The sequence below is a fragment of the Cucurbita moschata genome, unplaced genomic scaffold (assembly GCF_002738365.1).
Source record: "Cucurbita moschata cultivar Rifu unplaced genomic scaffold, Cmos_1.0 Cmo_Scf00011, whole genome shotgun sequence".
Classification (NCBI taxonomy): domain Eukaryota; kingdom Viridiplantae; phylum Streptophyta; class Magnoliopsida; order Cucurbitales; family Cucurbitaceae; genus Cucurbita; species Cucurbita moschata.
Window position 1 is genome coordinate 1,480,502 of NW_019268527.1, and position 25,859 is coordinate 1,506,360.

Here is a 25,859-nt window from a genome sequence, read left to right on the forward strand (position 1 = left end):
AACAAAACATTGTTTATAAGTGTGGAAACCTCTTCCTAGCAGATTAGTTTTAAAACTATTAGGTTGACAACGATACGTAACGGGTTAAAACGGACAATATTTGCTAACACTAGATTGTGTGCTAGCGAAGATGTTGGACTCCTGAAAATAGTGGACTGTGAGATCTTGTATCGGTTGGAGAGAGAAACAAAACATTTCTTATAAGGAGTATGGAAACCTCTCCTTAGCAAACACGAGCGAATAATATTTGTTAATAGTAGATGGTGTGCTAGCAAGTATGCTGGACTGCCAATAGAGTTCGATTGTGAGATCTAGGACGCTGAACGCTCAAGAGGGTTGGATTGTGAGATCTCACATCGGTTAGAGAGATATCGAAGTATTTCTTATAAAGGCAAGAAACCTCTTCTTAATAGACGCGAGCGAACAATATTTGCTAACACCAGATGGGGTGCTAGTAAGGATGCCGGACCCTAAGAATGTTGGATTATGAGATCTCATATCGGTTGGAGAAGAGAACAAAACATTTCTTATAAAGACGTGTTTAATATTTACTTTGTGTAAACTTTTTTCTTTTTTAATTCAAAATTCTCTATGGAATCTTAAAAATAAATTATGAACTCTTCCCAAAACTCATGTGAAGGTTCATGCTAGGGAAATCATGTGCATTACGCAATTAATCAAGTTGACACCTAACACATCTTCACCGTCGGTTGTGATCACGTGGCAACAAAACAAAGCGCCACCAATCAAGTGGGTGTCGCTAAGATATCGCCACGTGTAAACATCCATGATCAGAGAAATAGAGAACAAGCGAGCTGAGCTGTCCGTTACCCGCCTAACAAAACCAGACCCCACGTAACTGCCCCCATTAAAAAAATAATAAAAACAACACTGACGTGGAATTGAAGTAGATTAAACGGCGATCTCAGGCTTCCACACCATGCATGTGGATTGCATGATAACCCATTATCTAATTCTCCATCATCCATCATTAGTCCCTAACGTAAACAAGAAAGAACAAGAATTACGACATGTCGTACTGGGTGCAAAACGACGGTGGAAAATGGAAATAACATAAAAATAAAAATAAAAACACTTGAAATTCACTCAAAAAATAAGCTGGGTGATTTGGATCCCCCACTCCAGTGGTGTACAGTAGTTAGCGTGTGGGTGAGTCTTGTTGCTTGCTTTACCATACAACTTTGGGGGACAAAGTTATCACGTGACGGGGCCTCCCCAGTCTTACGTGTCCAAGTACTTTCCTTTGCTTAGCCTTGCCATTTAATATTGAGTAAAATTCAATCCTTTTTTTTTTCTTTTTTTAATAAATAAATAAATAATTAATTAATATCTTTTATTTTCCAATAGTTTAAAAAAAAAGGAATAAAAACTAAGGGTACAATCGACAGTACAAAAGGATTTATTTATTTATTTTTATTATTTATTATTTATTATTGTTGTCTTTATGACCGAGGAGGAGAAGGAATCAGTTGCTTTGAGACGGAGAATGACGTGGCGTTATCTTGGAGGCACAGCCAGACGCTGCTATCTATCCACGTGTCAGTCAATGAGAGCCTAATCCAATTCCTTAAATATCTCAATTAATTATAAAATTTTAATTCAATATTAATCGAAATAAATAAATAAATAAATATGGGTTTTTATTTATTTATTTAAATAATGGAGAAATTGAGTCCAATCATATGCGAAAGAGAGTGGGCGGAGGATTAAATAAATTCAGTCCAAACGCTAAAAAACACAAATCTCTGGAAAATCTCCTTTTATACGGAAAGGAAAGCGACCATATTTAAATTAATTAATTTTGTACGTTTTTGACCCCTTCCAACATATTCCTTTCATTTTAAATCGAATCCAACGGCTATAAGTTCATCAAGCGTTTTGATCTTAAAAGATCAGGGAATCCAGTACGTTGATTTCGTGGTAGGCAACTCAAACACGGACACTTCCGATGTGGGACCCCACCGATAAATACACCAATTCCAAAAAAAAAAAGAGGTCTCTACTTGGAGAGGCAGCCACGAGTAGGACAGGTGGGGTCCACATGGTGTTTCATGAGTGGTCAATATCACTTCAATAGATCCACGTCATTTCCGCGGATTTTATTATTACTTTATCTCAACTTAATTTAATATTTATTACCAATTTTATCCCCAACATTTTTTGTTTTCCTAAAGTGACCTCACCGGGGAATGTTACGTATATAATGTCAGCAAGACAGTAAACACTGGGAAACGTTGTCGGTTTCGGAATTTATTTATTAATTTTCTATTTTAAAAAAACCCTAATTAATTAATTAATTAATTCAACAATATTCAGGATATTCACTGTAACCGTTGGGGAAAATTTCATCGGAAAATACCTTATTTTGCTTTAAAATAGCTTCATAATTTTTCAGTCAACATTTTTGTTGATATAATTAGAATAAATTAATGCAACAAACATGTGCCAAAAAGAATAATACTAAAACAAATTAAATATTAATATTAATATTAATAAATAGCATAAAATTTCCATGTTACCGACAGCTGGGTATCATGTCGTGAAGGGCTCGCAGTGTTAATACTTTCATCCGACTATATAAACCACCGGATTTGCTTTTTCTCTTTTACCACAACAAGAGAGAAACCCACATCGGATTCATCCATGAGAACTCGAACAGGCCTCTGTTACCCTCGACTTGAAACCACCCTCTGCTCCGACACCCGTCATCGCAAAAGAACTCACGATGTCGCCGCCGACCGCCGCCCCCATTTTTGTCGGAAACGAACCAAGCTCTCTCCACAAATCACTCCGCCACCGCCTTCCGATTTGTTTGATTCCTTGCCTGACGACCTCGTCATTTCGATTCTCTCTAAACTCAGCTCCGCCGCCTCTTCCCCCTCCGATTTCATCAACATCTTGCTAACGTACGCCTTTTATCATTTTTTTTTTTTTTTTTTTTTAAATTTTATTGGTTCAATCTATTTTTAGGTTTAATTTTGGTAATGGGTTTAATTTAAAATTTGTTATTATTTGTTGCAGATGCAAAAGATTAAATAATTTAGGACTTATTCCCATAGTTTTATCCAAAGCTTCCCAGAAGACGTTTGCAATTAAGGCACGGAATTGGTCTGAATCCGCTCATCGGTTTCTCAAGCGGTGTTCCGACGCCGAAAATATTGATGCCAGTTATACCCTCGGCATGGTTAGTTATATATATATATATATATTAATTTAAATTTATTCTAATTTCATTTTGTAAGCTATGAAAATTCCGTTTATTTTCCGATTTTAAAAATTAATTCGAAATTGGGGAATGGCCGTACAGATTCGTTTCTACTGTTTGCAAAACAGAGGAAGTGGAGCTTCGCTGATGGCTAAAGCGGCGATTTGTTCCCACGCGCCGGCGCTTTACTCACTCGCTGTCATTCAGTTCAACGGCAGCGGCGGTTCCAAAAGCGATAAGGATCTCCGTGCCGGAGTTGCTTTATGCGCACGTGCTGCTTTTCTCGGTCACATCGACGCGCTGAGAGAACTCGGGCATTGTCTTCAAGACGGTTACGGCGTTCGTCAGAATATAACAGAGGGTCGTCGGTTTCTTGTCCAGGCCAACGCGCGTGAACTCGCCGCCGTGCTCTCGTCGGAGGCGGGTTCTTCGGTTATTGCATCACGGTGTTGTGTTACGTGGAACCCTCACGTTCCACACCGGCACGTAACGGGCTCGGGATGTCCGTTGTTAAGCGATTTCGGTTGTAATATCCCGGCGCCGGAAGCGCATCCGGTGAGTCGGTTTATGGCGGAGTGGTTTGGGGCACGTGGGGAGTCGCCGGGGATTGGGCTGAGGATGTGTTCGCACGTGGGATGTGGACGGCCGGAAACGAGACAGCATGAGTTCCGTCGATGTTCTGTTTGTGGCTCTGTAAATTACTGCTCACGTGCGTGTCAGGCGCTGGATTGGAAACTCCGCCATAAGATGGATTGTGCGCCGGTTGAACGTTGGGTTGATGATAACGGCGACGGTGGGGCCGATGATATCATGGCCGAAAGTTGAAAAAAAAAATAATAATTCGAAAATTAAAAAGGGGAATTGACAGTAGCCGGTTGCCGGTTGTAAACGATGGCGGCTTCTCGTGAAATTTAGTCGAGGAGACGTAAAAGTAAAGCGAGAGAATAAAAAAATAAAAAAAAATAAAAAATAAAAAAGAAAAGCGTGGAGGCCGTTTTTTGTCGGAGAAATTAATTATCTGATGTAACCATGGCCAGCGAATAGGCGCGGCGGAGATTTGTTTGTCCTTTTCTGTACAGGGCGGCGGGCGGCGGCGGCGGTTTTTTTTTAGGGAAGTTCTGGAGCCTAATTTTTGTACCATACAGCGACTAGAATTTTACAATCCTTCCCTTTTTTTTCAGTTATTAATATTATAAATTAAAAAAGTTTTTTTTTCTATATTTTTTATTCTGTTGCATTTTTTTTTGGTAATTATAAAAATTACAAAAATAAAAACATGGAGAAAAATTATTATTCGTGGGAACTTAATTCTTGCAAATTTTTCGGGGATATCGTGTCCCGATCCATGCGAAGAAAAAAAAAACAAAACGAGGGGATGGGGAAGGTCTCTCCATCCCGCCCCTCGTATTCCCTATTCCGATTCGTGCAAAAAAAAAAAAAAAAAAAAAAAAAAAAAAAAAAAAAAAAAAAAAAGGAATTTGCGAGGATGGTGAAGGTCTCCCGACCTCGGGAATTCTCTATTATGATCTTTGAATTTTTTTTTTTGAAGAATTAGCGGGGACGAGGAAGGTCTTCCTGTCCTTAGAGATTCCTATTCCGGTCTCTGCAAGAAAAAAAAAATTTGCAGGGATGGGGAAGGTCTGTCTGTCAACATACAATTTCGTTGACGTTTTTAGTCAAACTTTATTAGGTCGAGAGATTAATCTATACAAAGTAGCATTTAAAAATTTATAATGTGGAGGGATTTATGGATGAATAATGCAATGAGGGCATTTTGGGGATTGGATATTGGTGTTTGAAATAAATAAATATATTTAATGGGGAGATTAAAAGGGAAGGGCATTGGCAAATTTTGTAGACCAAATTCTTTAATTCATATCCATTCATTTGCAAATTGCTTTGCTTTTTATTTGTTGGGGCCATTCTTCATTGACTTCACCTTTACTAAATATTCGGGTCGATAATTTCATCTCTCACGTTCTTTTTCTGATTGATTACTTACGTTCTATAAAATTTGGTGATTTATATTTCTATACGTTCGTGCTGCAGAGCACAACTTTATAGAAGGCCTTGCGGTCTAACAAAAATGCATCGAGAAGATGAAGTTTACGATGGGGTTGAAAGCCATTGTAGCCTATTCGTAATAAAAATGCATGATTCTTGTCCTAATAGGTTCGTATCGAAGTGTTCCACAAGTTTTTTGATGGGGTTGAAAGCCATTGTAGCCTTGAACACGAGTTGGAGAACGTTGAAGGTTTGCTGGCAAATAAATGTGTAAAGGTTAAAGATGACTGGTCTAACCTAGTTTGGTTGGATCGGATGGTTCAATCCAGTCGAACTGGTTTGTATGCACAAGCTTAGGTGGCCTTTTATAAACTTTTATTTGCATATTTTAGCTTTGATAATGTGAGCTAGATTCTTTATCGTATTTAAATAGAATAATATATTGTTTATTGTACGCATAAATAGAATAATGATGTAACGACCCAGATCCACCGCTAGCAGATATTGTCCTCTTTGGGCTTTCCCTAGCGGTGGATCTGGGTCGTTACAAATGAAATGTATTAGATACCTGAATAGTCAAAATGTTACGGCCTAAGCGATGAGTATTTACTCTTGTTTTACGCGGATTAAGGGCTCAAATGTTACGGTCATGCTTGTTTAGGGCATGTTGTCCGTTGCTACATACCCAAGCCACGTCAAATCTTTTATTTGATTTCATGTTGTATTGCCTTACTATTGTATTTTTTTGTTTGTATGACTATTCGATGAAATCTATGTCTAGATCTGCCAGACCTTAATCACTTCGAAATGTACTGTAGGGCAATGCGACTAGTCGACAACCCCTTCCACCAATATCTTGTACGACCGTTCGGAGTAATCATGTCTAGGCCTTCCAGACCTAAATTGCCTCGAAATGTACTCTAGGGGGATGCAATTATTCGTCGATTTTTCCTACCCCAAGTTATATAATATTTAAGTCGTGGTGATTCTTTCTTTGCTTATAGCCATGTACAGTTGCTTTCAATCTTTCTTTCAAAAATCTCTCTGTCCCATTTTCTAAAACCTTCTTCTCAAAACGAGCTCAGAGGCTAGAACATACTTTGCTCAACCGTAGGCGACGTGAGTCTAAATTGACTTGACTCACTCGGTATTGGGAATGAATGTCTCACAACGGCAAAAGTCCGCTTACAATAAAACTGCGATTGTGACACCTAGGTTACGCGTGAAACACTCCATCTAAAGAGTACGGCCACAAAACGAAACTGAAAGGAATTGACGGAGGCTTGCACAACCAGTAGAGCATGTGGTTTAATTCGATACAATTATAAATAGACACACTTGTACATTTATAAGATAAAAGGTATGGGCCGTAATGGGCCGTAAGATCCAACCGTGTCGGTACCCAATTAGTTGAACGGGCCTGGCACTGGTTTCAGGAATTTGAGGCCGGCACTAGACCGAGACCGACTGTAATTGGGCCTATGGGCCTTAAGTACATTGAACATGAGCCCTTGTATGGCCCATTCTTAAATGAAATTAATGGGGATTGTACGGGTTCTGCTCCTTCTTCGAGTCCATTTCTGCGAGTGGTGAACTGTTGGTTGACGTCTACTGTGGAAGAAATCTCAATTCCTCGATCGATTTTGAAGGTAAGCGTTCGATTAATTTTGGATTCTATTTCGCAACATATTATCGCTGCTTTAATTAGTTTTTGTTCGGTTGAATTTGGAAATCTGCTCGAGCATTTTTGCAATTTTTTCGTCTTTGGTTAACCTAGGGCTTTCACTTGAGAAATTTTAGATCTGGTTTGTTGTTTCGGTAATCTCTGGAACGATGAAAGAAATTTAGAGTGGATTCCGATGATCCTGATAGTTTTGGTTAAATTATGTTTCTGATTCACCTAAATCTATTTTCATTATAGAACTATGTTGTTATATTTTTTGTGTGGAAATCGGCATCTTAAGTGAATTTCGTGTTGGATGATTTGTTTATTCGGCATTTTTCCCGTTAATTTATCAGGAAGAAATTAGAAATGAAGTTCATCATGGAGTTTGCCGAGAATTTGGTATTAAGAATTATGGAGGATCCAAAAGAGAGGGATCGCAAATTCCGAGAGCGCCTGTATGCGGTAAAGGACCGATGCCAAAAGACGAAGGAGATGTGGAGCTATCCTCTCCGTCCTTACGGATTTTGGACGTTTGACCGCCACAATGCTCAGCTGCATTGGGATGCACAAATTAGCCAGGTTCCTGGTAGAAGGGATCCTTATGATGACATGCTACAGGACATCCACAATAACTCCAAGTGATTTATGAAGGTTCTGTTTCTAAGCTTTTTCCTGTCCACTTTGATTTCATTATAGCACTGATTGGAACTTGAAACCTTCATTATTTTTCAGTTAACTTTCATAGTCTTAATTCTTATAAATGGGAATGGGTTTGGAGAGAGATGGCTCTTAGATAGACCCCTTTGATTTTGTTCTTGAAATACTATGCAGAATACTCGCAAGAGCTCTGAAATTGCAGGTGGAAACTGGGAAGCTCTCGAGCAATTGTTTGAACGTATGTTTTTTGTTGTTTTAATTTCACGTTGTGTTGTTGAACACCTTGTGGTTTGTTGTTGTTTAATAAACGGGCTGGTTTGCGTTTTGAGCTCATTGTTTTTTCTGACAAAGAGTAACGTAAACAGCCTCGATTGATTAGTAAGAACAAATTAAAATAAAGGTTTTTGTTTAGTTGAGGTTAACTGTATTGTTTGTTCATAAAAGTTCCTAAATCTACTTTTTTTTAACTGTTTTTTTTGTTTGTTCATGTATTGTTAACTGTTTTTTTTTTCTCAATTTTTTCCCAATTTAGATTCTTGTCTTTTTCTATTATTTTGTTTTTCTTGCCTTTTGTTTTGTTGTCTTTTTTTTAATATGATTTTTTTTTTATACTGTTGTTCTTTGATTAGTTATATTTTCTTCTTTTATGGCATATAACCTTTTTTCTGTTTGATTTACTTTATTTGTAGATCCCTTTTGGTTATTTGTTTTTTATTTTATTTTTTTAAAAATTTTAATCTTTATTTATCGATCCTTTTCAAATGGTTTATAAATGGGGTGGTAGAAGAAATAGAAGAAAAATAAGAGAGAATCAAATATAATTTTAATTAGTTAGTTTCATGTTAAATAATTTTACTTAATAAAAACAAACAACAATTAATTCCATTAATTTTAATAATTATTAAAAGATAATGAATGTATTTAAATTGTTGGAAGTCATTCTAGGAAATAAATAGGTAAGTTATGTATTTGTATAAAATTATGATAGCATTTTTATGCTACACGTTCTTGGGTATCTTATTTTCGAGTATCTTGGTTTATGGTTTTGTTTAAGATATATAAAATTAAGATGTTTGTCAAATGTTATATAAGGTTTTATTTAGTTTTGTTTAAGATACCTAAAATTAAGATGTTTGATAATCTAATGGCTCAGATTTTGTTTTGGATGTTCAGAAATAAAATGCATTATTTTTTAAAAAAATATTGTTAAAGTCTTATTAATATTTTTAAATTAAAAAAAAAAATCATAAACACCTTTAAATTATATTTTTTTAATTAAAAAATACTTTTAAAATTAAAAAATATCTTTCTATAAAAAATACTCATTTTATACTTTCAAAACCAATATATAAAAGTTTGAAGATAATATATACATGTGCTTAAAACGAGAGTTTCAATTGGTTTCAATTTAAATCCACATGTACCGTGGTACCACCCTTTTTCCCTTTTAGAAAATAGTAAGATATTGGAAAGAGAAAAAAACTTCAAAACGAAAGCAACTATTTAGAACTGCATTAGAACGGAGCGAAAAAGCAGAGGACATTAGATGAACGAAAATTGGTGAGTGAAACCAATTTTGGGCACCCACCTAACGCAAACATAACTACAAATTTTAAAATTATGAGCGTTCTTAAAACTTTTTGAAGCTTTGAAAAGAATAAAAGATAGTAATAAGGCTTTTTTTTAGAGTTACTTACCATTTGTAAAAAAAAAACCGTTTACCTTCAAAACTATGATATTTTTATTTTTTAAAAAAAATTTAAAATAACTATTGAAACTTATTTATTTTAGTTAAAAGACAAAGTTTAAATAACCCGAAAAAAGTGGAAGGAGAGATAATAAAAAAAAAAAAAAAATTAAAAAAAGTAGGGTGAGGTTTTCTAAAATCATCCAAGAAAAAGATTCCATTTTGATAGGTTTAAAAAGCTCTACGAACCCACCATTCAAATGCATCACATTCTAGAACTTTCAGTTACTTGTTCACATAACATCATTCAGACATTGCCATATCAACATCAAGAGCCATTCACACTTGTCTACAGCCTTCCAAGGCTTCAAACTTCTTGAAATTTCCATAGCTGCTGTTCATATCATTAACACATTGTGCTCCTACATCATGAACCATACACAATCTAGCAACCCAGATGATGAAGAAACTACAAACCATTTTCTAATTTGAACCTGAATCCAATTCGGATTCTGAACTCACTTTGTTCTCAGGTGGAGGAGGAGGAGCTTGTTCAGAAGTAGGTGGTGGAGGAGGAGGAGCTTGTTCAGAAGTAGGTGGTGGAGGAGGAGGAGGTGTTTCTTCCTTGTTCTTCGCTTCCCCCTCCTTAAATGCCTTAGCTATCTCACTCACAGGAACTTCAGGAAGATAGGCAAACACGTAGTACCCCTTCTGCCTCATCTCTTTCACCGTGCAGTTGTACTTCTCCAACCACTGTTCTGCCGATGGCACTGCCTTCTCTGCGAACTTGTGGAACGATGGAACCCGGTTCAGCCCTGCCCAAATCTTCACTCCTTGGTTTAGAACCAGCTGCTTGTACTCCTGAGCTGCATACTGAAATGCTGCGCGTGGTCCACTAGTTTGAAACTGGTTCACAAGTTCTTGCCCTGTTCGAGCAGCCTTTTGGACTAAATGCTGCGTAATTTGAACGGCTTGTTTTGCCAATGGAGGAGCAGATTTATCAAACTCGTATGTTGCTTTGTCAACCTGCAACGAATTCACAAACAGAATTGAAAAACGTTCGTTTCAGACACGAATCGTTATCCCAAAGAACACTGATTAGTACTGTAGACTCTAAAAGGCTCCTTGAACAATTGTGAACCAATTCAGCATTTCACTTTCACTAATCCAGTTCCGTTGGGAAGGAAGGGAAGCGACTAGCAACGTCGGCCAAGGAAAAGAAAAAGGATATTCTTAGTGGTTGAAAAACTAAACTGATCGTTGAAATTCAGATTTCATCCGTATCAACTAGGTGAGAACATATACAAATTTCATCCCTCATAAACAATGTTTTAGTTCCATTTCAGATGAAAATAATTGAATTGAAACTAAATTTTCAAAATCTCATCATAATAGAAGGCTGGAAAACTAAATTCATCTTACTAATCTAGATTGCAAGACCGCCATCAAATCAGTAACCAGTCAGATCGAAGTCGATCGAATCATAAAAACAAACTAAAAACTAATGTAAATTGATAGAAAGCCATCTATAGGCGTAAAGACAAGTCCAATCGATTAGAAAAAGTGAAGAATACCTTCTCGTCGAGAAAAAGAAGAACATCATCAGGCGCGATTCGGAGCTTTTCATAAGCAGGCGCTACGACTGTGTTCACAGCACTCTCCACATTCTCAACCGCCGATCTCAAAGGTCCGGAGTTCTGCTTCGCGTAATCATACAGATTCGTAACACACGCAATCGTCTGAATCACAGCGATCCTCACAAAACCTAGATGCTTCAACTCCAGATTTCTGCTATCGTTCTCCATCTATAAATTCCAATCAATTAAAATCACAACTTCTTCGAAAAACACAAAAAAACAAATGAACAACAAAAATTTCTTTAAAAAACCTTACAATGTAGTAGGTTTGCGTCTCCAGTACTTCCTTCACCGCTCCAAAAGATATCGAAAGATCAAAACAGCTTTCCAATTTATACGAAGGCGAATAGCGGATCCGTTCGTTGGATTTTGGTTGGGCGCTCATCCAACGGTCAACGTGAGAATACGCCAAATTTGAGCAGAATCTCAATAATAATGGGTGAAAGGATTTGATAAGAGTGGGCCACGCCGTAGGGATGGGAGCACGTAATTTTACTGTGCACTCCATATTCCAGTGTGCGCTAGATGTTTCTAGACGGACACGTGGCAATAGATGACATGCGCAGCCCACACCTGTAACGTTTTAACTGAAACCCATGTTTATAATCCTATTAAATACCGGTTATTGTCATTTATTAATAATACACAATTATTTATTAACGAATATTATAAATAATAAAACTTTAATTTTAAATTTAGTACATAGTTTATTTATTATAAATATAAATGTTATGTTCATCTATTTAATTAAAATTTTTAGCTTAATTTGCATGTATATTTTGAAAAGTTATATTCTCAATAATTAAAAATTATTTTTAAGTGGAGAATAAATTATAAAAGAATAAAATAAATATATGTGTCGTAAACATAAATCAACCCATCTAATTTTATTCACAAAAATTTCATTTATTTAAATCCAACCGTAATATAATTACTAATTCTAATATTTAAAATTAAAAGAGCTAAATTCTAATATAGTTGGACCCATCATACTGATCTGGGCTTGGGCCCATTTACGTTTTGGACCGTTTCTGTTAGATACAATGATGAAAAGCCCATCATACTGATGTCCGTTCCATGAAGCCCACTGAAAAATATGTTTTTGTGAAGCTTGGGCCAGGCCCATTAATACTGTGAACTACTTTAAGGAGCTAAAAGCCCATCATACTGACGTCCGTTCCTTGAGGCCCACTTAAAACAAGTGAAGTGGGCCAGGTCCATTAATACTCTGAACTATTGTAAGAATATAAAAGCCCATCTTACTGACCGTTTTATTGAAGTCCAATATTTGTCCAATAGCTTCTAGGATTCTAGGATTCCTAGGAGTGTATATAGTCCGGGTTGGGTTGGGTTGGACGGACTTTTTTGACCCAATCTAAAAGTTTGAGTTGGTTAGATTGGTAACCCAACTCAACCCAACCTAACCCAACCCTCTATTTTCGGGTTGGGTTTGGGTTGGATTGTCAATTTTTTTTTTTTAATTTTATTTATCCATAATTTATAATTATTCGATACAAATAAAATAGATTAAAAATTCACAAACACACGCAAGTTAATCCATAATTATTCACAAAAAAAAAAAAAAAAAATCAATAAAAACATATTAACATAGTTCAACATTGTCATAAAATTAAAGACGGCTAAATGCCAATATTTCTTGAAAATGGGTTAAAATACCATGGCAAACCTTGTATGAGGAAAAATTTCGAGGGTTTTTCCCGAAGATTCCTAATATATTTTATATATTTAAGTTTGGCTCTCGAGGGTTTTGCCCATGAACTCCAAAATTGAACCGATTCAGTTCGGGTTTAGAAAAATGAACTCAATCCTACCCGAAATGCTAATCCAATCCAACCCAACCCTATAGTTCGGGTTGGATTGATCCGAGTTGTCTGGTTGAATGTACACCCCTAACTTCTGGTTTATAGTATGTTCAAACAAACCTTTGCTTTGAGAATGGATGAAAATAATAATAATAATATAACATAATTATAAAAGAATATTTTTATAAGACTCTTTTGAGTAACGAATTAAGAATTAATATTTATACTAAAAATATATAATATCATTCAAATATCATGTTTTTGTCTTTAAAGATGGGGAATATAATATCCAACTCCGATAACGAGTAGAAATTTCTTTCCACTCTTTCCCCCATTCTCCATTTAAATAGGGATTTCCGTGAGGACGGGAATGAAAAGATAGTATCCATCCCTAACCTGGTTAATCCAACGAGTAAAAATCTCTTCCCACTCATTCTCCTATTCTGCATTTAAACAGGTATTCCCATGGAGACGGAGATGGGAATATATCATCCATCCTTTACCCTGTTAATCCAAGGAGTAGAAATCTCTTCCCACTTCTTCTCTCATTCTCCATTTAAACAGGGATTCTCGTGGGAGGACGAGGATGAAGAATATAATATCCATCCCTGACCATGTTAATCAAACGAGTAGAAACCTCTTCCAACTCCTTCCCTCCTCCGTTTAAACACAGGGAAACTCGTGGAAATGGGGATGAGAAATATGATATCCATCCCTGTCCAGTTAATCTAACGAGTAGACATCTCTTCAAAATCCTTCTCTCATTCTCCATCTAAACAGGAATTCTTGTGGGGACGAGAATAGAGAATATAATATCCATCCCCGACCCTATAAATCTAACAAGTAGAAATATCTTCCCACTCTTTCGCCCATTCTCCATTTAAACGGTGATTTCCATGGGGACGGGATAAGGAATATAATATCCATCCTTGACCCTGTTAATCTAACGAGTAAAGAATTTTCTTCCCACTCCTCCCATTCTCCATCTAAACAGGGATTCTCGTGGGGGAACGAAGATAGAGAATATAACATCCATCCATGACCCTATAAATCTAACAAGTAGAAGCTTCTTCCCACTCTTTCGCTCATTCTCCATTTAAACAGTGATTTCCACGGGGAGGGAATAGGGAACATAATATCCGTCCCTGACCCTCTTAATCTAACGACTAGAAATTTCTTCCCGTACCCTTTTCCATTCTCCATTCTCCATTTAAACCGAGATTCTCGCTCATAGATTCAACGAACCTCTCTCCTTACTCTTCTATATTGAAATATTAGAAAGAATATATATATATATAAAAGAAAAGAGAAAAGTGGGAGAGAGAAGTAGCCAATAGGAAACCGACGGCAGTTAATGAAATTGGTTTTTGTTGGGTATTTGCGTATTGGAATTTGAAGAGTGTTTGTAGGTTTGTCACAAAAGCAAAACTAAAGGGGAATAGCTTTTACGCTGTACCCAAACAGATCCATTTAAGATTTTCTCTTCAATCAATTACTATTCTTTCCCCTTTTTTAAAAGCCCCATATTCCCCTCTTCCCCCTCTCATGTTTATCCACTCAAATCCAATTCCCTCAATATGTATAACCCACTCCATTCAAAGTGGCTTTAATAAGATATTGATATAATAACGCCCTCGTAGGACAACTCAGTATACCTCAACCAAAAAGCGTTTGTTGTAAAGATCATGGCTTTCTCATAGTAGAGCACTTTAGATGTCCAAAATCCTCGATGAATTGACTAGGCCAACTCGTTCACTTACGATTCTATCATATGGGGTTTTTTTTTTTTTATAAAGGCAGAATCGGTTCTCTTTGAATACAGACAGATACTACGACAAAAGTTGTCAATTTCCTATTTGTACACCGCATTAATTCTAAAAAGATCGATTTTGTGTGTAGTGGCCTTAACTTCAATAGAGTGGTAGAGTTCTTTTTTTCCGTTATTTGATTCCTTTATCATTAGTAGATAGGTCTAGGTAGGGCTGTTTCTTTTCTTCTTTCAATCTATGCAAATGTTTGCGTCATGCATGCCCAAATAGAAATCTAGATCATTCGGATTTGGTTTACGGTGGCAATCAAATCCTTATTACATCCAAATTCTTTTGGCTAACTTAAACTCGAAACTAATGTGATAATCATAAGAAAATGGAAAAGTGGGTCGTGAGATCCCACCTTGGTTGAATAGTAGAACGAAGCATAAGAATGTGAAAACCTCTCCCTAACCGACGTATTTTAAAAAAATCGTGAAATTATGATCGTAACGAACTAAAACGGACAATTAGATAGTTGAATTGAACAACAATAACCATATCTATTTCACAGTTCAACAAACACTTGACGATTACAACTTGGCATCTTCGTGGGCCTTATTTCCTACTATAAAAACACAGTTATTAAGCAATTTACACCACAAATAATCTACTTTCCATGAGGTTTTTGTCGCCGTAAAAATATTTTTTAACCACCAAAATAACCTCTTCAACTCCAAACCCACTGCATATATTTTCCTTTTTTTACTACAGAAATTCACCGACTAACCACACAACACTCCAAAGCTTTTTTCATTTCAAGGGACAGCTTCAAACATTCCGACAAATTAACCGGCTTTGTCGAACACGGAACCCATTCGAACCGTTGCAGAAAAGTGGCCAACCATAGATGCACAGTGGCTAGACCCAACGCCCTTCCCGGGCACGCCCTCCGCCCAGCACCGAACGGCGCCAGCCTCAAATCCGAACCCATAATCGACATGTCGTCTTCAATGAACCGCTCTGGCCGGAATGTCCATGGGTCTTTCCATATGGAGGGGTCATGAGCTATGGCCCACATGTTCACCATTGCCGTGGTGCCAGCTGGGATTAAGACCTTGTCCACGTGGACATCATGGATTGCCAGACGGGCCCACGACAGTAATGGACCTGGAGGGTGTAAACGGAGAACTTCCTTTACTATGGCTTGGAGGTAAGGGAGGTTGGGAATGTCGGAATCACGCACGTGCCTGTTGGAACCTACGCACGTGTCGATCTCCTCTCGAGCTTTGGCTTGGATTTCTGGGTGTAATATCATCCTGCCCATGATCCATTCTAAGAGTATGGCAATCGTATCGGTTCCACGAAATATCATTTCCTGCATCATATATTAATGAAAAAATACTTTACCTTAAAATTATAATATATGGTATAATACGATATTTATTTCAGTATAGAGTGATAAATATGTTACCCATAGAACAGCCACCATGTCTGAATCATTCAGCTGATCCTCCTTTGGTAAAGTAAGCAAAGCACTAAGAAAGTCATTTTTCGCCTCATTTTTGTCTCTTTTTCTCTCTTCAACAATCTGCCCGACTGCTACACTAACCCTGCCCGCCAATTCATGGCACTTCCTTTTCACTCCACCAAAATCCAAGAAACTGACCGGAAAATGATCTTCCCAATTGAACATAGCTATCAATTCATACCCTTCTCTCACCATTTCACTAAGTTGGTTCTTTCTTTCCGTTTTAAAATCACTTCCAAACACGCTCTCTATTATGTTCTTCAGCGTATGCTTCTGGAGGACTTCTCTTAGCCTCACTACCCCGTCAATGGCCATATTTCTCGACATCTCCTCTGTCATTTCAACGCCGACCTCTCTTCTGAGCCCTTCCAGGTCGGAGATTCTTCGTGGGGAAAACATGTGGTTTGCAGCGATTCGTCGAAGATTACGCCAATAGACTCCATTGGGAGCGAAACCGATGGCTCGCTCGAACATCATGAGTCGAGCTGATTGCTTGACGGGGCGGTCGGAGAAAGCTGAGCTACAGAGGATCTGCTTGGCCGTGTCGGGGTGACTACTTATGATGGCTCTAGTGGTACCCAAGCTGAAGGACATGAGACGAGTGGCTTTGAAGGAGTGTGCAATGGCAGCAAGATTTCGGTGAGCGAGTGGCCCCATTTGTGGGAGCGTTCCGAGTAACGGCCAGCCAGAGGGACCGGGAAGGTTGGCGGAGGAGCGGTGGTGGTTGCGCCATGCAAACCCACCGGGGATGAGCCAGAAGCTGAGAGAGAGGGCGAGGAGAGAGCAAAAGAGGAAATTGAGGAAGGTGAAAGGGAAGAGGAGTGAGCTTATTGTGAGGGTGGCAAGAATAAGAAGCTTCATTTGTTTTGAAGTAGAGAGGTTTGTGGATAGCAAGACAATGTGTTGGAAACTTGGAGTGCATGGGGATTTAGGTGGAGAGTGGTTTATATAGTACGTGGGAACTAATCCTGGTTAAGCCTGCAGTTACTACTCACCTTAACCATAGTTAAGCTTTTGGGCATAGATTTGCCTTTCTTTTTGCTTCAAATTTGAGCTTGCAATCATTTTCTCAATCCTATGTAAGAACCAACTTTCCCATAACAAGAAAACGAGATAATATGCTTAGAATCGAGAACTATCTAAAAATTACCCTTCAAACATGTAACGAGATCCAACCTATACAGAACAAACATAATATTGTAACTGAGGTTAGTGAAGAGTAACTAACGAGATCGAAAGTGAAATCATCACAAGCAATTCAATTGGTTAGTGTTAAAATTTTCATAGAATATTCTCGATATGGAACAAAAGCTTTTTTTTTTTGAAAAAAAAAACATGAAATTTTATTATATTGAAAAGAAAAAAAAGGAAAAAGGGAGCTGATATTGTGGAAAAAGCAGGAATGTGAGTGGAGACATAACACCATTTCATACAGCCAAGGCAAAAGGGAAAACAGTTCGAAGGATGCCGGTTTTTGGAAAACCCAGAATTTACCTAATTTTGCAATTGGATTTTAATGCTATAATAATTCCAAAAGAAAAGAAAAAAAAAAAAAAGGTTTAAAAAATTTGGAGAATTGTCTGCCTGACATCAGGAGAAGCATCTTGTTAATCAAATACGTGGCACTTATTTTGGCATCCACTTCTTTTTTAAAAACATTCATTTTGTCCACCCACTTTCAAAAATTAATTAATTTCGTAGCAAAATTCAAACTAAAAAGATCTTGTAATACAAACTTAGTAAGTAAATTATCCTAAAATTATGATAAAAAAGATTAAATTACCCACTAAAATTGTGACTTTTTAAAAGCGGACTAAAATAAAGGTCTAAAACGAAACTGTTGTATCAAAATGGTTACTTTTTAAAATTACAACGACCCAAATGGATGTTTTAAAAGTCAGAAATAAAAATGAGCAGAACAATAGACAGAAAACATCTATTTAATTGGTCCTCTAATCTCGGGTTCATGATTAGAGGATTCATGTAGCTTCATTGGTTAGGTTGGATTGATACTTTTAAGTCCTTGACAATATTTCTTTAATCAATATGATAAGTTGATAATAATACACATATATAACACAATAATGAATAGTAAAACAAGTAATTTATTATACTTATTTGGGATACACATGAAATATTATTCACAAAGTTGAAAGTAAAGTGAAAGGACAGGTTGTAAAGCTACACATCACAATGTTTTTTTTTTTTTTTTTTTGGGTTCTTCTGGACAAAACATCTGCCCTCCATTTTTATTGTTAAGCTGACGAGTTAGTTCACTTTGTAAACCAAACGGTCATTTCTAATTCTAGCCAGAAAGATTATTTGCCTCACCAACTTGAAGATAATTTTACTATTAAAGGAATTAATAACATTTATAAGGATGAATCATTCGGAGATTTATGTTGAGAATTGTTAGGAGAAGAGTCTCACATCGACTAATTAAGGGGTTGATCGTGGACTAGTAAGGAATGTATCTTCATGGGTATGAGGTTTTATGAAGAAACCAAAAGCAAACCCATGAGCTTACGCTCAAAGTGGACAATATCATACAATTATGGAGAGTCGTGGTTTCTAACATGGTATTAGAGTCATGCCATTAACTTAGCCATGTCAATAAAATCCTCAAATGTTGAACAAAAAAATTGTGAGTCTCGAAGGTGTAGTCAAAAGTGCCTCAAGTGTCGAAGAAAAAATGTACTTTGTTTGAGGGCTATAGAGAAGAAGTCGAGCCTCGATTAAGGGGAGGTTGTTCGAGGGTTTCATAGGCCTTAGGAGAGGCTCTATTATGTACTTTGTTCGAGGGGAGGATTGTTGAAAGAGAAGTCCCATATCTGCTAATTAAAAGGTTGATCATGGATTTATAAGTAATGAATATATCTCTATTAGTTTGAAATCTTTTGAGGAAATAAAAAATGACTATCATACTATTACACAGAGTCGTGGTTTTTAACAATTTAAATGTCTAATAAATTGAACTACATTTTTGAATATGTACCAATAAATTTGTAGAACAAATAATAATAAAATCAATAGTGGAGAACTTTTTGCACATGAATTGGTTGGGCAAGTTATGGAGACTTCTCTAAATCTCTCTCTATATATATTAATAAACGTCTAGGATTCGTACCTTTGTGCACATGAATTGGTGTATGCTACCTGATACAAAAGGTCAGACGACTGCTCCAATAATCTTTCATCTATTGAAAATAAGAGAAATTGATATTAATAGGAAGATAATGTTATGAAAATGAGAAAATTAGACCAATAACTAATAGAAAGTCCACTATTACCTAAAATAGGCAACGAGCAATTAGGATACTTACGTTCATAGATCCCACGCTGATCCGATACGTTATAAACTCTCAACTAAAGAGTTAGAGGTAAGAAAAAAAGAAAAAAAAAAAAGGTAAAATGGGACATATATAACAGAAACTCATTTAGTGGAATCACAATGACATCCATTAGTGCAGGATTCAATACTACTGAGAATAGCATAAGATAAGTTAGCAGTGAAGGGCTGAGGTTCAATATATTTTACAAGGGCCAATTCACTAATAACCGTCAAATCCATATGATTATGTCACCGCTTGATGCCACCCTGCCCCACAGTTACTACATCATCTCGTACAAATGTTGTGTGGCAGTGCCCCTTTTTACCCCACTCACTCATATAAGTAATACACATAAATCAGCACAAAAGAAGAGTCTAGCCGACAGGAGCACCCACTATATAATAATCGCCAGCAGTCCATCCACAAAGCATCCCCCCATTATTGGGGCCTATGATCCACACTGCATATCATATTATTACAACAAAAGAGCTCCAATACCAATATATGTACAAGCTTGGGATGTGCCAAACAAGACGCGTGGCTTCCTCTACTTGGGTTGTATAATATAAAATGGATCTCTCAATTTGGGAGGATGACGATTCTACTTTGCTCAAAGCAGGGAATATAAAATCTCCCACTTACTCGCATATTCGCTGGCGTGCTAAATGACCTGTGGTTTTCCCAGGCTGGTGATTATAATTTTGGGACAAAGACCACCAATTAGAACTCGACTAACAGGAATCAAGAATTTTCCCCCTGCAACAGAATTCGGAATGCTGGCTAGCTTTTACATTTGAATAATATCCCTATTCTAATCTTTTTTATATCCACTAACCCAGTCGCTGGACCACCCCCCGTGACTGTTATCTGTTGCTTTCTTCCCATGAGGCTTCTTTCCACTAGTAGCAAGGTGTGCTCAAGATCTTCTTCATCCGCACCACTAATACCAGGGTGTCCATTGACACTACTAATACCACCAAGGTGTCTTCAATTAAAAACCACGGACCTTCGTGATGGTACGATATTGTCCACTTTGAGCATATGCTCTTTGGAATTTGCTTTTGGTTTCTCTTAAAGACCTCATACCAATGAAAATAGTGTCCTCGTGATCTTCAATTAGCCAATATGAGACTACTTCTCTCAATAATCCTCAACAATCCTCCTCTTGAACAAAGTACACCATAGAGTCACTCCTGAGGTCCCTTTCTCTAGAGCTCTCAAACAGTCTCCCCTTAAGCGAGACTCTACTCCTTCTCTGGAGCCCTCGAACAAAATACACCATTTGTTCGACACTTGAGTCACATTTGACTACATTTTCGAGATTCACAATTTCTTTGTTCGACACTTGAGAATTATATTGAGATAACTAAGTTAAGGACATGACTCTAATATCATGTTAGAAACCACAAACCTTCAGGATGGTATAATATTGTCTACTTTAAGCATAAACTTTCAAGGATTTGCTTTTAGTTTTCTCAAAAGGCCTTGTACCAATGGAGATAGTGTTTTCATGATCTTCCTCTTAATTAGCCAATGCGAGACTACTCTTCTCAATAATCCTCAACATCCCCAACCAACACACAAGCCTTTAACTAAACTTAAACTCACCAGACAACCTAATCCTACTGTATAGGGAAAGGCTAAAGGCTAGCTATGATAAGAACGTGCATGGTTGGGCGAGTGATAAAGTTCCTCTACCTTCGTATAATGTAAAATACAGTCAAATTAAGAACTGTTGTGGAAAAATGTTGCTTTCTTAGGATAAGAACATCAAAAAGTGGCAGCCATATGTACGGGGCCACCCAGAATAAAGAAACAAAGTATTTAATAAATTAAAAAGGTTGCTTAATCCAGAACTTATTTCATGTAGTGCAAGCTTAATGGCCACTGCTTAATAGCCAATAAGTTTCTCTTTACCACTTTTTCTTTATTAAATCTCTAATCATGCATCTAGATACGCCCAAAAGGTATGCATTTTGAAGCATATGGAAATGTTTTTTTCTCAAATCGTATATGTAAAGTAATCAGAAGCAATCTTAGGAATAAGAATAACGTTCAGTTAATTATACACCAAGGCTTCAAATGAAGGAATCTATGACAAACAATATGTTTTCAAATCATAATCGCACAAAAAGAATCCGGCAGATATCGAAATCAAATCTTTCCTTGCAGGATATGCAGCAATAACCCCACATTGCTAGGAACAGAGTAATTTTTGCAAGGATCTAAGGCAAAATCTTGTTCATAATAGGCACATAAAGGAGCGGGGACACAACAAAACTAGAACCAATCATCACAGTTTAAATCACTAGCAGGACAGGAAGTAAGTTGCAGACGAACTCCCAAAAGAAAAAATATAAACAGAAAGTAGTGCATCCTATCAAGTACAGCCTCCAGCGAATTGACTACCATCAGGATTATTCAAGAAGAAAAAAAAGTAGAGAGGGAAAAGAGACAAAAGAAGCTTTACTTTGTACACAGTAACAAAAGCACTTGAAACCGCATGCCCTTCAAATTTTTATTTAATAAATATCTTTAGCCTTTAGGAGAAAAAAAAGAGTTTAAAAGTAGATGCTCAGACCTATTGTTTTTTTTTTTTTTTTGGGTGATATTTTAGTTCATATACTTTGACTAAATCTTAAATTGGTCTATGGTTAACTATATATATATATATTAATCTTTCCTCTACAAATGTTCAAATGATATTCATATCGTATCTTTTCTTAAATGGATATATATCATTACTGTTTTTTTTTTTTGCTGTCAAGTTGGGCAAAAATTAAATTCAAACTAAGTTTAATGACTAAAATAAAAATAAGTTCAAAAGTACTTTAATCAAAATAATTTTTTAACTTTTTTAATAAGATTCAAAATTTGGAAAATTTTAGAAGGATTAAATACTATTTTAGTTAGTAAACTTTCAAGTTCCATTTTGGTCAAACTTTCAAAATGTTTATTTTGGTCATAACCGTATTATCTTTCCATCTAATATCAACTTGTCAAATATTTGTTCCTGATTCATATGACTTGAAGTTATGTTTATATTAACATGTATACATACTCAAACTTATCTTTTTAGAAATCTCATATGACTTGAAATTATGTTTATATTAACATGTATACATCCTCGAACCTATCTTTTTAGAAATCTCATAGGGCTAAATTAAACATTTTAAAAGCTCAGGATCAACCTAGAATAAATCTAAATGACCAAAATGAATATTTTGAAAATTTGATAACCAAATAGAATAAACTTGAAAGTTGGAGAAACCAAAATAGGATTTACACCAAATTAAAATGACAATAATTGCCATTTTGTAATATAGCATCTCACATCTTAAAGAAAATAGGTAGGAATACTAATTTAACCAATGAGATATTTATGTTCGCAAAAAAAAATAATTGTTAACCATAGAAAATTAAGCAAGAAATCTTCAGATTTGAATCAAACTTCTCAACAATAGGAAAATATTGGTCCATTCTTGTGCTGAAGAATGAACTTGTGATCGTTAGGGGAAGTGAAATGTAGAAGCAATTATAAAACTAATTTCTTCAGATCCTATTTCCCAGTACTAAAATCCATAATAGTATCTACATGAACAATGCCACAACATTAAATCACCTACCTGTACTGATAAATTTGTAATGATACAAAGAACATCACGTAGCTTAGGCATTCCAACATGAAATTATTCTCTGTTATCAGAAAATTGTGTTTCTTGCATTCATGCACAACTTCATATTTGATATGTTCCTGGATTAAGTTTAGATATGTACCTGACAACATCTGAAGGAACACTGATCTGATAGAAGTCCTTGGTTTGCTGCATTTGAAAAGGTGAGCTGCCTTAGTTCTCTTTCAAAAAATATACAAGTTTCTATAAAATATCAAAACGGCAGTGCTCTACTTAGAAAATATTAAGCAATGATGCTCCATTGGTGAACTGTCACTACGCAGAAATGGATTTTCAACTCACAACCATCTAGATCGAGCATTTGCATGATCATAAATGTGATATTTACACCAGCAAAAGCAAAGTGGTATTCCTAAGCAGCTGGTTTTCTTCCTTGTTTCCTTAACAGACGTTGGAAAGATGTCTGAAACCATAAAAAAGGCAACAAGGATTAGTAAAGGCGTAATAGCATGCTATACTCGGTCATCTATTGGGAGTTTTGAACTTAATTTCATAAATTTGTTGGCCCATTCAGGTGAAAAGAATCTGAAAATTTATGAGAGGTATCAAATGAAGTTTAGGATCTTAAGAACAGCAAATTCTCCAAAGAGATAAATCCAGATCCTTCGGATTAGGTAAAAGCTTTTCAGAGCAATGAAAGGAGCCCTCAACTCATGTAGCAAATTAACAACCTAAAATCAGTCGATGGATTTCTTCACTGCCATCCAATTTCTTTCCATTGATCTGATACCACGCCTGACGCTCTTGATCAGGATAAGCTGCATACCACAGAGCTCTTAGAGCATCCTGTCCTTGGTGAAAATTTCATAATAAGCATCCTAAAAAGCAAGGTGTGCACATACAACTAATAACATAAAGATTGTTGTACAGTGACATTAGAAGCAAACGTTATTAATGGTTTAGAAGTTACTCCACATATGAACTAAAGTTTCTGTGCTTTGAGAATCGTCTGAGCACTAAACTAAGGCATGAAATTTGAAAATATATGTAAACTTGTCGGTCTGTTCTTGATCGGTGCTTTAATGTTCTTAACCTATCTTCCTGAGATCATAAATGCAAATGTTATTCTGAGGCAATCAGCCATACAATGATTTTCATCAAGTTAAAAAGACAGTACATACATAGATGACAAGAATCATTACCAAAACTATTTGAAAATTTGAAAATTATCCATATGGAGGAAGCGTCTTGTTCGTAAAGGACGTGATTAATCTGTGCAGGAGTCAGGTAGAACGAAATCGGTCATAATTTCCGTTCAGCTTGAAGCAAATGCAATGCAAGTGATTCCCTTGCCAATCCAAGTTGGCGTTCCACACATCACATGATCAGGTTCAAATTTAAGCTTAAACTTGAAACTATTGCCACTAAATCAGCCATTATATCACTGAACAACATAGAAAAATAGTATCCGACCAGATCTTTCCCTATTCTACCACGTTTTTCCTTTTCTAATTCACTCCTGCGGAGGCTGAGAAAAATGATACTAACCGCAAGTCTTATACAGGCTAAATCACCATATCAGATGAATTCTTATGGCTTGCATCTGACTGAAACTTACAGTAATTCCTAAAGAAGGCTAATTCAAATGCGTCTAAGAACAGGCAAATAGAGAAGAAGCGTTGAGAGAAGCATTACCAGAGACGGCGAAGGAAATGTGTGCGCAGCGCCGAATAATCTCCGTAGTTCTCTGATTCCTCATCTCTCGCGCTCATCATCCCACCGTCTGCAAATCAAATGAGAGTACGGATATTCTCTCAGACTCGGCGTTGCGGGTGAACTTTCAATATGTCATGATCCTCTGTTCACAAGGTAGCTTTTAATAGAATAATGCGACAAGAATGGTTTGCCCCTCGTACATCGAGACCAGGGCAAGAGGCAAGCCTACTGGTTTGAACTCCTTGGCACGACTTGCGCCGAGTTTGGTTTAGGCATTAGAGGGGGCACGAATGCTCCCCTTGACACAAAAAGTTTGCAAACACATTCACGGATCGTTTGATGTTAAGGCATCCACAATGATCCTTCTGCAGTTTCACCTATGGGGGCACATGTTGGCCTCCCATGCGCACTGTCGCACGGATGACTTAAAATTTAGTCCTCGAAATCTGTTGTCGTGACACTATGGTGGTTGATTCAATCTCGGTATCGTGTCTCGACCTCAGCTCATATGCCTCCTCTTTGTGACTGAGGGAGGAATTTTATGTTGACCCTTTGAACATTGTCTCCAAAGACGATGCTCTCGACGCGACCCTAGGTCAGACGAGACTATTCGCTGAGTTTTTTGATTGATCTAGCCACTTCAAAAACTATGATATTCAGTCTGATTCCGCTTGAAAAGTAGTCTTTCCTAAATAGGAGCGTAGGTCTTCACCTCACTTTTTAGACAGGTTTGCGGGTCAATGTTTTTTCCCATCTCGGTTGAAAGCAGTTGGGTTCCCCCAAATCAAAAGCAAAATTGTCGGTCTCCTAGATCTAGTCAAGTAATTCAACTTAGCTAGAAAATCCAACATCGCAAAACTAGTGACAGATTTTCACCCATGTGAATGAATAAAATGTGACCAAATTCCTTTGATCGGTCGTCTTTCGGGCAGTATGTTCATGGAACGAGTCGAGGTTAGAAAAACTTTTCTCGTGCCTGCCCTTATCTTCTATTTCAATATTCATTTCTCGGAAATTTTTCATTTATTTTTACGAGATTTGAGCATTAATTCTCTATCATCTCTCCACTCATTCTCCATTCACTCGGACATTCTACACCTGTTCGAATCAGATCTTCAACCTTGCAGATTAAATAAACATCTCTCTATTTACGTCTACTTATTATTATGTAAATAAAATAATAAAAAAAATAAACTT

At 36.7% G+C, this 25,859-nt stretch overlaps 4 protein-coding genes and 1 long non-coding RNA gene across 14 annotated transcripts; 2 read left to right on the forward strand and 3 right to left on the reverse strand.

The window, feature by feature from the left end:
• Positions 1-2,612: 2,612 nt before the first annotated feature.
• LOC111449223 (F-box protein At1g67340-like) lies at positions 2,613-4,442 on the forward strand. The gene is made up of 3 exons (XM_023089026.1): positions 2,613-2,927; positions 3,043-3,205; positions 3,329-4,442. Exons 1-3 carry the CDS (start codon positions 2,665-2,667, stop codon positions 4,049-4,051), a joined length of 1,149 nt encoding a protein of 382 aa, XP_022944794.1. The 5' UTR covers positions 2,613-2,664; the 3' UTR covers positions 4,052-4,442.
• Positions 4,443-6,783: 2,341 nt separating this feature from the next.
• Positions 6,784-7,969, forward strand: LOC111449486. The gene is made up of 3 exons (XR_002711633.1): positions 6,784-6,879; positions 7,250-7,547; positions 7,728-7,969. It is a non-coding gene; the product is annotated as an uncharacterized LOC111449486 (long non-coding RNA).
• Positions 7,970-9,488: 1,519 nt separating this feature from the next.
• LOC111449484 (REF/SRPP-like protein At1g67360) lies at positions 9,489-11,287 on the reverse strand. The gene is made up of 3 exons (XM_023089395.1): positions 11,134-11,287; positions 10,815-11,045; positions 9,489-10,266 (listed from the first exon to the last, which is right to left on the reverse strand). The coding sequence occupies exons 1-3, from the start codon at positions 11,260-11,262 to the stop codon at positions 9,724-9,726; spliced, it is 903 nt and encodes a 300-aa protein (XP_022945163.1). The 5' UTR covers positions 11,263-11,287; the 3' UTR covers positions 9,489-9,723.
• A 3,752-nt stretch (positions 11,288-15,039) lies between these two features.
• LOC111449483 (cytochrome P450 78A5-like) lies at positions 15,040-18,520 on the reverse strand. The gene is made up of 2 exons (XM_023089394.1): positions 15,923-18,520; positions 15,040-15,826 (listed from the first exon to the last, which is right to left on the reverse strand). The coding sequence occupies exons 1-2, from the start codon at positions 16,838-16,840 to the stop codon at positions 15,227-15,229; spliced, it is 1,518 nt and encodes a 505-aa protein (XP_022945162.1). The 5' UTR covers positions 16,841-18,520; the 3' UTR covers positions 15,040-15,226.
• A 404-nt stretch (positions 18,521-18,924) lies between these two features.
• LOC111449485 lies at positions 18,925-24,793 on the reverse strand. 10 transcript variants are annotated; one of them, XM_023089396.1, is made up of 4 exons: positions 24,642-24,793; positions 23,289-23,409; positions 23,089-23,135; positions 18,925-19,176 (listed from the first exon to the last, which is right to left on the reverse strand). In XM_023089396.1, exons 1-4 carry the CDS (start codon positions 24,703-24,705, stop codon positions 19,094-19,096), a joined length of 315 nt encoding a protein of 104 aa, XP_022945164.1. In that variant the 5' UTR covers positions 24,706-24,793; the 3' UTR covers positions 18,925-19,093. The 10 variants fall into 10 exon arrangements, 1 of the variants encoding a protein (XP_022945164.1); XR_002711630.1 differs by lacking the exon at positions 23,289-23,409 and having other exon boundaries at positions 23,678-24,793; XR_002711625.1 differs by having other exon boundaries at positions 23,220-24,793.
• Between the last annotated feature and the right edge of the window lie 1,066 nt (positions 24,794-25,859).